General features: G+C 35.7%; 1 protein-coding gene across 1 annotated transcript in view; it reads right to left on the bottom strand.

The window, feature by feature from the left end:
* The window catches only part of PDZD8 (PDZ domain containing 8), a 117,665-nt gene that overhangs the window by 9,909 nt on the left and 94,552 nt on the right, over positions 1-13,204 (bottom strand). The window contains exon 4 of the mRNA XM_025396821.1: positions 2,775-2,937. Within this exon, the coding sequence (XP_025252606.1) occupies positions 2,775-2,937 (163 nt within the window). The remainder of the gene's footprint in view (positions 1-2,774; positions 2,938-13,204) is intronic.

The raw sequence follows: 13,204 nt of genomic DNA on the forward strand, positions 1-13,204 counted from the left end.
CTCCAGTAGTTTCAAAAACTATCAACTTTTTCTTTGGTTTCCCTTCTTCACTCTAGTTCTACATTCCCAACTACTGGACTTCACCACCTGGACGTTCCTTTGGGACTAAATTTTCAGCAGAGCTAAAACCTTTCTTTGACTGTCTCTCTGTCCTCACTACTATCAATCAACTTGCCACTCCCAGTTAACTTAATCTGAATCCTAGGGATAGCTGACTCCCTAGAAACATTCAGCTGTCAACTCAAACTTGTGATTTCAGCCCATTTTCCTTCCCTGTTCAGATCCTCCTGATAACTGGCCTTCACTTTAGCAATAAACAGCCCTTTACTGCAATCTCTCACTCAGACCTTCCCTACTTTAAACAACAAACATATTGCTACCAAATTTTCCTAAAGCTTTTGCCCCTTTAGCCTACAAACTTATCACATGGAAATTCAGAGCTTTCTAATATGGTGCTTCATTATTTATCTAGTGTTAAGTTCTACTATGTCCTTCTAACCACACTATGTCTCAGCAAAATTATAGTTTGACATATGCATAAATGAAAAATGAGTCCATCTAATGATCTACAGTAGGCAAAAACTTCAACTCAATCTGAACTCACTTTTTATGACTAAAAATCTGCCCTCGTCTCATCTATTCCTCGGTCATCAGGTGTTTTGTGGAGATGGCCATTGTAACTCTCTCTCAGGAATACACCATTCAAGTCTGGATTTTTCTTTTGGAATATTTCAAACATACTCAAAAGTTGAGGAAACAGTAAAATGAATTCCATTTTGAGTTTCAAATATAATATTCTGCCAATCTTATTTCAATTATCACCAATTATATACCCATATAAATGAATCAAAGCTATATAAAAATGTTTTGAAAAATATCTGTTGACATGGGCAAAGTTTACAACACGCTGAAAGAAATAAAGACTATTACAAAAATGCAGTTTAGAAATTTTTGTTTCCTAAACAAAAACTGGGAAAGGCATATATTTATGTACAGAAAAAAACAAAAAACAAGAGACATACAAAAGTTTTTCTGTTATGTCTCAAGGTTTCAAAAAAAAAAATGTGTATTGTATCTGCCCTTCATCTTAATAATAATAATAATTATTATTATTTGAGATGGAGTTTCACTCTTGTTGCCCAGGCTGGAGTGCTGCAATGGTATGATCTCAGCTCACTGTAACCTCTGCCTTCCAGGTTCAAGCAATTCTCCTGCCTCAGCCTCCTGAGTAGCTGGGATTACAGGCACCCACCACCACACCCAGCTAATTTTTGTATTTTCAGTAGAGACAGGTTTCACCATGTTGGCCAGGCTGGTCTTGAACTCCTGACCTCAGGTGATCCGCCCGCCTCAGCCTCTCAAAGTGCTGGGATTACAGGCGTGAGCCACCGAGCCCGGCCTATTGTTATCATTATTAACAAATGTTAGATGTCAAGGGATGACTTTTGCTTTTTCATTCTGTATACATTTATATCGCTTAGGTTAATTTATTTTTGATAACAGGTATTTACTACTTGTGTAATTGAAACACAACCCCCAAAAAAGACCAAAAAAATTAATTCTATCCTGTAGGTAAAACCAAAATATTAAATATTAATATAATGAATGATGTCTATTTTATGCCTCCCTAAGTGTTTATGCATGAGCATCATCATTTGGGAGGAGTTTGTGAGAAATGCAGAATCTTGGGCCCCACTACAGGTCTCCTGATTCAGAATGCACATTTTAACATCAGGTCTGGGTGACTGGCATACATGGGAAAGTTTGAGAAGCACTGCTTATGCCATGATCAGAGAGATTCCATGTGAAAATGGTAACTTAATTGGGCTCCCAGGTATGCAACTAAATAATTTTCATTATTTTATTGTCAAGATGGATTTGAATCAAAGGCAGAGTTTCTTTGACATGTAACCAAGGACAACTGCACCTTGATTTGGGAACTGTTCTAACTTATTTATTGTCTAAGCTGTGAAAAAAAATATCACACTGCCCTGAGAAGATCAACTGTGACCAACCATATGTTCAAGAAATCTCTCAACAAGCCTAGAATAGATGGGACAGGTACTACAAAGGTTGAAAAGGCTTGGACCTTCCCTCCACTGCTGTGCACAGTGAGTCCTACTGCTTAGGCATTTATATACAAACAAATAATCTGCTAACTTCAGAGAGTTTTTACTGTTAACAATCCAAGTGATAGGAAGGCATGTAAGTGACACATTTTTCCACCAGTGATTTGGGCTGAATTCTGAGCAACAACATATTAACAAATGGCTGGCCATTCAGATGACACAGGGTCACAGGACAGTTCAGATGTGCCCTCCTGGAAAAGGAATGTTAGTTCCTCTGCTGCTCATTATCTAGTGCTAAGTGATGGGGGCAGTAGTGCTAATATGACCAATTTTAGGTTCAGAGTAGCAATGGTGGTAGTCATACAGAAAGATAACCTAACTGTTTATTTGTCCTTACTTTCACATTCAAGAAAAAATAAATAGAGTAGTAGAAGGTGGGAAGGGAAGGAATAGAGTGGTTATATAAAAGTGGTCTAAATAAAGTATTTTAAAGATTTATAAGTTAGAACTAAAATGGCATGTATGTTTTAAATGTATTTTGAAGGCCTCCTTCGAATGTTTATAATAAAGTTTATTACTTTATTTCATTATAAAAGTAATATATGCATATTATAGAAACAAGGAAAAAGGAAGGGAGGAAAAACCTCACACCTACTTTGCAGTTTATCTGTAAAGGTAAAGTATAATGCATATTAGCATAATTACCTCCAATGGCGATAAGTCGATCTCCCCGCTGAAGATCTGCAATTGCAGCAGGTGAGTTTGGAGCCACAGTTTCAATGATGACATGCCCAGCATACCCATCAGTTGACTGGACGAGACGAAGTGTAAGTCCAACACTTTGTAAATTCCCTTTTATTAACTCAACCTTTGATAAAGGGGAAAAAACGAAAACGGATTCAATGGATTCCTGGTAATAGAGGAAGAAAACGGTAACAGACTGTTCTGTGCAGAGAGCACCATGGCTGGATGCTGACTTTTGTATCATGGTGACTATTATTAAAGACAAATAAAGGAGAAAATCTTTACTGTAACAATATAAATTAACTATCCTTAGACTACACATTTAAATCATATAAAAAAAATTAAACACTTTATCTTCAATGTGTTTTATTACTCCTTGCTCCATGCTCGTTGTAGAAAATTGGGAAATAAACAGAAAGGCAAAATAAAAAGAAAACCATTCCTAATTATACAATCTAGAACTATTCTATATATTTTCTAATATATATTTAACACAAAATTGAGACTTGTCTCAATAAAACTGAGACATGAATCATGAATATAATTCTGAATCTTGCTTTTTTCAAATATAATGAAAATGATCTATGCCATTCATTATATGTGCTTTGGAAAATCCATTTTTTATGCTGTATCCTTTTCTTTTTTTCTTTCTTTTTTTTTGAGACAGGGTCTCACTCTCTCACCTAGGCTGGAATGCAGTGGCACAACCCTGGCTCACTGCAACCTCCACCTCCAAGGCGCAAGCGATTCTCTCACCTCAGCCTCCCAAGCAGCTGGGACTACAGTTGTGCACAACTACGCCCGGCAAATTTTTGTATTTTTTGTGTAGAGATGGGGTTTTGCCATTGTTGCCCACGCTGGTCTCAAAACTCCTGGGCTCAAGTGATCCGCCCAGCTCAGCCTCCCAAAGTGCCAGGATTAAAGGCGTGAGCCACCACCCCTGGCCAGTGTATTCTTAAAGTTTCTTTTTTGGGAAGAGGCAAAGGAAAAGAGTTTACATTTATAATTTAATAAGAGTTATCGGCCGGGCGTGGTGGTTCATGCAGGTAATCCCAGGACTTGGGAAGCTGAGGTGGGCAGATCACGAGGTCAGGAGATTGAGACCATCCCGGCTAACATCAATCAGGAGATTGAGATTGAAACCCTGTCTCTACTAAAAATACAAAAAATTAGTCAGGTGTGGTGGCAGTGTCTGTAGTCCCAGCTACTTGGGAGGCTGAGGCAGGAGAATGGCATGAACCCAGGAGGCGGAGGTTGGAGTGAGCCGAGATTGCACCACTGCACTCCAGCCTGGATAACAAAGCGAGACTCCACCTCAGAAAAAAAAAAAAAAGGAGTTATCATGTGGTGGGGATGGTGGTGCACACCTGTAATCCCAGCTACTCAGGAGGGCTCAGGTGGGAGGACCATATGAGCCCAGGAGTTCAAGACCAACCTGGGCAACACAGTGAGACCCCATCTTTAATTTTTTTAAAAAAGTTACATTGTTAATGAGATGTCCTGTTCTAACCCATCAAGATCATTTTGTTTTCTAAATAAACCTGCTATCCAGTTTTCAGGAATGTGGATACCAGATTAACATCATCTGCGAATTAACGTCATCATCATCATACTATCTGTCCTCATTCAAACAACTGATTTAAAAAAAAAAACAGGCAGCGTGCTACATCCCAGCTGATGACAAGAATTCAATTAGTGTTTATGGCGCTCAATTACAAATCAGTCTAATTGTATTATTCTGCAGTCCACATTTCTTAAGTCCTGTTCTTCAAGGATATCTCATGAGGGACTTTGCCAAATACCCTAACATCCAAATATATCACTGGCTGTATTGCTTTAATATATAAATCCCACTTGGACAGAAATTCAATTTTCCTACCTAATGATACTGGCTGGTAAAAGAACCCTCACTGGAAGTTGTTCTTTAATTTGGGTGTTAACAAATTTTGTAAAGTTGTTATTTTAAGGAAAATCTTAATCATACTGTGCTCAAGAAATGGGATAGGTGGTCAAATTCTGAATTACCTAAAAGTTTACAAAACACAAAGCCCCTCCAAAACATGTAATTTGTGTTTAAATCTCCCAAGACATTTGTCCAATCCCTGCCTTATGACACAGCAATTAATCACCTTACAATGTAAAGTGCTGTACACGACTAAGGCTTTTAACAAAACCTTTAAGAACATATTCTCTCAAATCCAGGAAAATAAATACATTCCTAATATACAGATTGCCAAAGCTGAAATTTGGAATGTAAGTTTTTCTAACTGCAGGAAGCTAATGATAGCAAATGGGTACAAAACCTAAACAGTGTAAGTCTGAGTACTGTAAAGTTTAAAAATTAACACCTGCATTTGGAATGTGTTTGTGATTTACTCTTTTAAAAGTACAATGGAGATTCAGGGGGTAGGGTTAGGAAGTGAATTGAGGCTAGTGTAAGGTATTAATGTAATTTAGTTTCTTAATTTATTTTCTATCTATAAATCATAGCTTTCCCTTTGGTTTTCTTAATTCAAATGATACCTGAAGTAAACATTCTAGATGAAAAAAAAAAAAAAAAAAAAGATAGGGTTTTCAGTAGGAATAATTAGGGCCAATATTACATTACCTCACTTTCTCCCCAATTTTTACTCATTATTAGTAAATACTCTTAATTTCAAGTATATATAGGGAACAGAACATTAAGACACTGTTTCTTTTACTTCTTGTTTGTTAAAAGCTGGTTTTTGTTTCCTTTTAAGCCTGCACACCACTGACCTAATTTTAGATTGTAATTTCAGCATTCCCTGAAATGAAAATTATCACCTTAATTTAAGTTCTGACATGATTCAGGAGTTTCAGAATATAAAAACACCTCTTAATTAAAAACCTGACAGAACAAAGCATTTAAAAATAAGTATTGCATAAAAACATAATTTAAGATAAGGTTCAAGACCATCCAATGATACATAACTTTTGGAATAAAACTGATTTTCCATGAGGGTAAAACTACTATTTTAAAACCAGAATAGTAAAATAACATATAATATATAATTCTCTCCCATATGTATGCATTTATATTTTAAAATTATTTATGACTATTGGATATGCCTTGCCCTACAAAACATATGCCAAAATAGAACTTTTAAAATGACAATGTAAAAAAAAATATAAATAGAAATCCTAAATATTTTTCCTGTATACAGTGAAGCATGCTGTGGCTTCAACATGCATTCCCTGGAATATATCACCTGAGAGGGTTTGGTTTTTAAGATTTTATTACAGAAAATTTCTAATATATACAAAAGTACAGAGAACAGTAAAATGAACTTAGTGGTAGACCATAAAACATGGTAACAAATTCCTCCTATCCTTACAAGCGTTATCTCTTTGCAATGTAACTTTACTAAAGCTGCTGCTAGAGGTATAACTTGCTTTCTTCATCCCTCTCTCAGCAACCAATATAACCAGAAAAAATAAGTGGAGGCACAGGCAACCTCAACATCATCAACCTTGATTTAACTGACACTTATAGAACATTACACTCAACTATGGCAAACTACATTCTTTTCAAGTATACATGATTATATCAATTATATAGATTAAATTCATAATTATAAGCCTTGCTTCACAACACACAAAAACCTCCCTCTCCCAGTTGGGAACTAGGTTGCTTCATTGGTGAATTCTGAAAGAAAAAAATAAAACAAGGCAAACATAAAACAAGAAAATAGAAGTACAGACTAATCTCTCTAATGTTCAAAAAGATACAAAATTTAACAAAATTTTAGGAAATTCAACCCAGCAATATATTAAAAAAGATAATAATCATAACAAAGTGAATCAATGTAATTTATCATATTAACAAAACAATGGAGAAAGCCATATTTCAATAACTGCAAAACAATTAACAAAATCCAATATTCATTAATGGTAAAAGCCCTCAACAAACTAGAAGTATAAGAGAACTTCCTAAACCTGATTAGACATCTACAAAAATCTACAAATAACACAAAACTCAAAGATGAAAGATTTTGTTTTAACTCAGATCCGTAACAAGGCAAGGATTTTTGCTCTTACCACTTCAACACTGTACTAGAAGTTAAAATCAGTGTAATGAAAAAAAAAAGGAAAGTGTAAAGATCGGAAGGCAGGAAAAAACTGTCTTTATTTGCAGATACTATGATCCTATACATAGAAAATTCCAAGATATCTACAAAACAACTATTAGAGCTATTAAGTGAAATTAAGTCACAGACTACAAGGTCAATATTCGAAAGTCAAATGAGTGTCTATATATCAGAAAATTATTACAATTACAATTATAAATTATAGAATATATGGAATTATAAATAGAAAAATTAAAAAAACCCCAATCTATTACAATAGTATTAAAAATATTTAAGATTAAGTTTAGTGAAAGATGTCTAAGACCTATATGCTGCAAATTACAATATACTGCATTATCATGAGAATTTTAAGGGAAATTAAAGAAGACTTAAATAAATGGAGAAGATACCATGGTTCATATATAAGATTGATTATTGTAAATATGCCAGTTCTTCCCAAATTTATCTACAGATTCAAAACAATCCCAGTCAAAATCCTTGCAGGCATTTAGAGAAGAAATGGACCAAGAACAGCCAAAACACTCCTTAAATATAACAAGGTTGGAGGTCTTACACTACCTGATTTCAAGGCTTGCTATATGTTAGATAAATCAAGACAGCGTGGTATTGGTCTAATGACAGACACATGAAATAATGGAATGATAGTCCACAAACAGAACAACACTTATATGGTCAATTTATGTTTGACACAGGTGCTAGATTAATAAATAGGGAAAAAGGTATGAGACAAGTGGATGTCTGAATAGGGAAAAAAGTGAACCTCAACTCACACACTATATAAAAATTTATGAGAAAAGGAAAATGAACCTAAACTTAAGGACTAAAACGATTAAATTTTTTTTTTTTTTTTGAGACGAAGTCTCGCTCTGTCGCCCAGGCTGGAGTGCAGTGGCCGGATTTCAGCTGACTGCAAGCTCCGCCTCCCGGGTTTACACTATTCTCCTGCCTCAGCCTCCCGAGTAGCTGGGACTACAGGCACCTGCCACCTCGCCCAGCTAGTTTTTTGTATATTTTTTAGTAGAGACGGGGTTTCACCGTGTTAGCCAGGATGGTCTCGATCTCCTGACCTCGTGATCTGCCCGTCTCAGCCTCCCAAAGTGCTGGGGTTACAGGCTTGAGCCACTGCGCCCAGCCAACTATTAAATTTATAGATGAAAATACAGGAGAAAATCTTTATGACATTGAGTTGGGCAAAGATTTCTTAAACAGGACACAAACAGTATAAATCTATATAAGAAAAAAGTTATAAAATGGATTTCATAAAATTAATGACTTTTGCTCTCTGAAAGACAGTTAAGAAAATGAAATGATAAGCCACAGATTAGGAGAAAATATTTGAAAAACATTCATCTGAGAAAGGACCTTGATCCATGAATATATAACTCTTACAACTAAATAAGAAAAAGCCCAATAAAAAGTGGGCAAAATATTTGAATAGATACTTCACAAAAGAAGATACACGAATGGCCAACAAGCATATTAAAAGATGTTCAATTACTCATTAGGAAAATACAAATTCAAACCATGAGATATTACATACCTACTAGAATGACTAAATTAAAGGTGGACAATACCAAGTGTTGCTGAGGATGTGAAGCAACTGAAACTCTCCAATGTTGCTGGTGGGAATATAAAATGGTACAGCTACTTTGGAAAGCAGTTTGGCGTTTTCAAGTTAAACATACACTCACCATATGACCCAGCAATCCTACTTTTAGATATTTACCAAAGAGAAATGAAAACATGTCCACACACAGACTTGCATGCCAATATTCACAGAGCATCATTGGTAAGAGCCAAGAACTGGTCAAATGATGAGGTGAACTCTAACACAAGTAGCAGATGGTCCCTGACTTACGAGGGTTAGACTTACGATTTTTTGACTTTATGACGTGGGAAAGCAATACACTTTCATGTGCTCCTCAATTTATTACGGGGGATACATCCGGATAAGCCCATAAGTTGAAAATATTGTTAAGTAAAAAACACACTATTTTCAATTTACAACAATGGGTTTATCTGGATGTAACCCCAATGTAAGTTGAGGAACATCTGTAATGGATGAGGTGATAAAATCATTCTCTATCTTGACTAAGCTATAGGTTACATGATTGTATACAATTACGAAAATTCACTGTACTCTTAGTAAATTTTATTGTTTAAATTACACCTCAAAATAAAGCTACTAAAAGTAAAGCAAAAACAAAACCTTAAATATGCCAATTTTTGTCCTAAGATGCTTAAATATGCAAATCACTAATTCAGATAACCTTTAGTTTTCCAATTTACCTAATTTAATAAAAGACAACTTGGTATGAATTTAGATGACCCTTAAGTTAATAAGGAAGAAACGCAATATATATGGTTTTTTTCATTCAGCTTATGTCAATCAAATGCATACTGACTCTGACCTACACATAACTGGAATTACTGGGCTGTATATACAGAATGAAACCAGATATAAGAAGCAAGAACAGTGTGTCTGAAGGAAAAAAAATGTAACTCAAGTTTTTATTGCTATTAAAAAGAATCAGAACTTGTAATTATCAAATATTTGCATGTGGTTAAAAAATCAAATATAGAAAAATATTGTAAGAGCAATAGTCCTGTCTCCTCAAGTCCCTGTTACCCCATCCTCACACCATAGCAATTGCTTTTAAACTCTTTGATTTTAGTCGTTTTGGGGGTTACCTTTTTTCTCTAGATAATATGCATACATAGTCATTTCTTAATATACCAAATTTTAGACAATGTTGTCTAAATATAATATACCAACTTTTAGAAAAAAGTTGACTTCCTACTATTACAGACAAGGAGGCTACTCATCTTTCCCCCAGATTATAGGAATTACAGCACTGTTTTTAGTTCTTCTACATAACTTCTTTGTAACTATCATCAATACAGTTATACCCCTATATTTCTTATTTATCAACTACAGACAATATCTATTTGATATCAGGACTTTATATTCTTCCCTCCTTCTCTCCTCCTTATACTTCTACCTTCTAAACTCTACTATCAAAGTTGACAACTATTACATTCCTTTTGTAACTATAGTGAAGCTACAAGGTTGATTGGTTCCAAAACTAAAAATCAGCATATAATGTTTATGATATTGCGACTACATATTGTTTACTGCAAAGCTGGGCATCATTACATTCTGTCTTGAACAGCCTTTTTCTTGAAAGTTTCTTTTCTTTCAACATAGCTTTAACAGTCGGCCCTCCATATCCACAAGGGTTCCAGGACCCCACTCGAGGATAACAAAATCGGTGTATGTTCAGATACATATGCAATGAGGCATATAATGAGGCCTTATACAAAATGAGGCAGTACAATCAGCCCTCTGTATCCATCACAGTCCTCACAGTCCTAATCCACAGCTACTGGGTTTCAGTCCATAGTTGGCTGAATCCTGAGATGTAAATCTGGGTGCTTCCCTATTCCAAAAGATAACCCACAATTAAGAAAAAGTTAACATCTATACAAGTTTTCACTCAAAATCTTTATAGATGGTGAAAGTTTGCCACCATTTACAAATTTAGTAGTTTTAGTTCTCTTTCAGAAAACAAAGAAAATCTGATCCTTCACCATCCACGGTTGGGTTTCAATCCACAGTTTACTGAATCTGGGGATATAAATCCATGGATACAGAGGGCTGACTGTACTTTAACTGTAGAATTTATATGTAAGTACTGCTTTCGTGATTAGCTAGTAAATGAATCTATTCATTCATCACATATTATTTAGCACCCAGTTGAAGGGAAGTTTTACTTTACCTCCACTCCTGCTAAAAAGAAGCCATTTAACAAATGCAGAAGGAATGATCAGATAAGAACAATTAGTACACCCCACCCCTCCCAAAAGGTAAAGGGATTATGTATTTTAGATTTTAAAAAACACAAGATGTAATAATTCAAGGTAACTTTTTTTTTTTTTTTTTTTTAAAGACAGAGAGTCTCATTGCCAGGCTGCAGTGCAGTGGCATGATCTTAGCTCACTGCAACCTCCGCCTCCTAAGTTCAAGTGATTCTCCTACCTCAGCCTCCCAAGTAGCTGGGGTTACAGGCACACGCCACCACGCCTGGCTAATTTTTTGTATTTTTAGTAGAGATGGGGTTTCACCATGTTGGCCAGGCTGGTCTCGAAGTCCTGACCTTGAGTGATCCACCCGCCTTGGCTTCCCAATGTGCCGGGATAACAGGTGTGAGCCACTGCGCCCCAGCAGGTAACATATGAATCCTGATCATATCCTAGTTTTTTTTTTTTTTTTAGTACAAAAACATTTATAGGACATTTTAAAATGGCTGAAAATGAGGTGAAATTAGGGAATTATTAGCTTTTTTGTCTTGTAATTGTTATTGTGGGTATGTAAAATGTTTTTATTTTCAGAAGCTTCAAACTGAAATACTCAGGGTAAGATATCATGATGTCTATAAGAATGCTTACCTATGACTTTAGGCAAATGTTAACCTCTCTGAACTTCATTTATGAAATGGAATAATACCTATCTCAGATGGGGAGGTTATGAAAAGGCTCAGTACTTATTATTACTGTTATTAGTACAACTTAGCACTACTAGTAAACAATGGGACTGCAAAAGGAAATTTTTTAAAAAACCAGTCTGCTGTGAATAAATGATCTGGCTGTGGAAACAAGGCAAACATATTATGAAATGGACATCAATGCAAGACATTAGAATTTTCAGACTGTGTTATAGTATTCAAAGATTATTTTTATAGGTTCAAGATTCCAAAACTAAAACAATTTTACAATTATTTGATTTTTAAAAATCTGTTTTATTAGAAGAGACAAAGATGGTGACTTAAATGTCAATATTTAATAAGCGGAAAACAACCCATTCAAACCCACTAGAAATAATTATTTCCAAAAAGCAGAAATTACACCGATCATAGTAGATATCTACTTTTTCAGAAAGTTGTAACTTTCATCCCATCGAAAAGTTCCCTCTATGCAGGAGACTAAAGAAATATCATATTTAGATATAAACGAAAGAAGGAAGGGGGAAAAGGAATAGCAGGAAGAAAAAATTCTATTTCTTACAGCCATTTATCCAAATAAAAATAGAGGGAAGAAAAAATGAACACGGAACAATATAATACTGTCCTTTAAACTGCTGATCAGAATATCTTTATTTAAAAAGAGCAAAGGGGGTGAACGTATAAAGTATCTGTGATATTATTACAAATACAGATTATGGAAGAGACCCTTGATCAATTCCAACAATGATCAGTAATAGCTTTTCCTTTCTTACGGGAAGCCAACTGGCTGTTTCTAAGTTCTATAAAAATCTGGGTGCTCCTCTATTCCAAAAGATAAGCTACAATTAAGGAAAAGTTAACATCTATAGAACTTCTCACTCAAAATCTTTATAGCTGGTAAAAGTTTGCTTTCTGTGTTTCTTTCAGAAAACAAAGAAACCTGATCCCTCACAGTCAAGATTCCTGTGACGAGGGAGGTAATAAATGGGGTAATGGCACTTCTCCCCTTTGAATAGTCATCTGGTTACATCCATGGAATTTGTCTGGAAGTTTCAGGCCAAACCCTGCAAGTCCGAATCTGTGGTGATGTAACCCATATAAACTCCAAGGTCCTGAGGCTGTTCAGATCACAAAGACCCTATCTCTTTTGAGACCAATATCTAAATATTGGTTACCAAGATTTTAGAAAGTATCTAAGCTATACTCTAAAGCTTATCGTGCCACGAGACATGTATGGATAAGGTACAATAGGAATTCAGGAGAGGCAAACACTGCCTCTGGGTGAGTGGTCTGGGAAAGCCTTCCTGTAAGGGTATGACATTTAGGTTATGTCTTAAAGCATGAGAAAAATTTGAACAAACAGTCTAGGAGTTGGGGTGGGACACGTGGGATGACTTGAGAGAGGCTATCATTCTGGGCCACAGTAGCATTGTTAGAGCAAAGAGATGGAGGAACATCAAGAAATTAAGGCTGTTCATGGTTTAATGTCAGAGCTTTAGGAAGCTGAGGTCGGAGGGGCGTGGTTCGAGACCAGCCTGGCCAATATAGCAAGGCCTTGTCTCCACACACACACAAAAATTTAGTTGGGTGTGGTGGCATGTGCCTGAAGTCCCAGCTACTTGGGAAGCTGAGGTGGGGGGATAGCTTGAGTCTAGGAGGAGTCTGAGGCTGCAGTGAGTTATGATCACACCACTGTACTCCCACCACTGTACTCCAGCCTGGACAACAGAGTGAAACCCCATCTCAAAAAAAAAAAAGAAAAAGAAAGAAAAAAAGAAAT

This window comes from Theropithecus gelada, chromosome 9 (assembly GCF_003255815.1).
Source record: "Theropithecus gelada isolate Dixy chromosome 9, Tgel_1.0, whole genome shotgun sequence".
Lineage (NCBI taxonomy): Eukaryota > Metazoa > Chordata > Mammalia > Primates > Cercopithecidae > Theropithecus > Theropithecus gelada.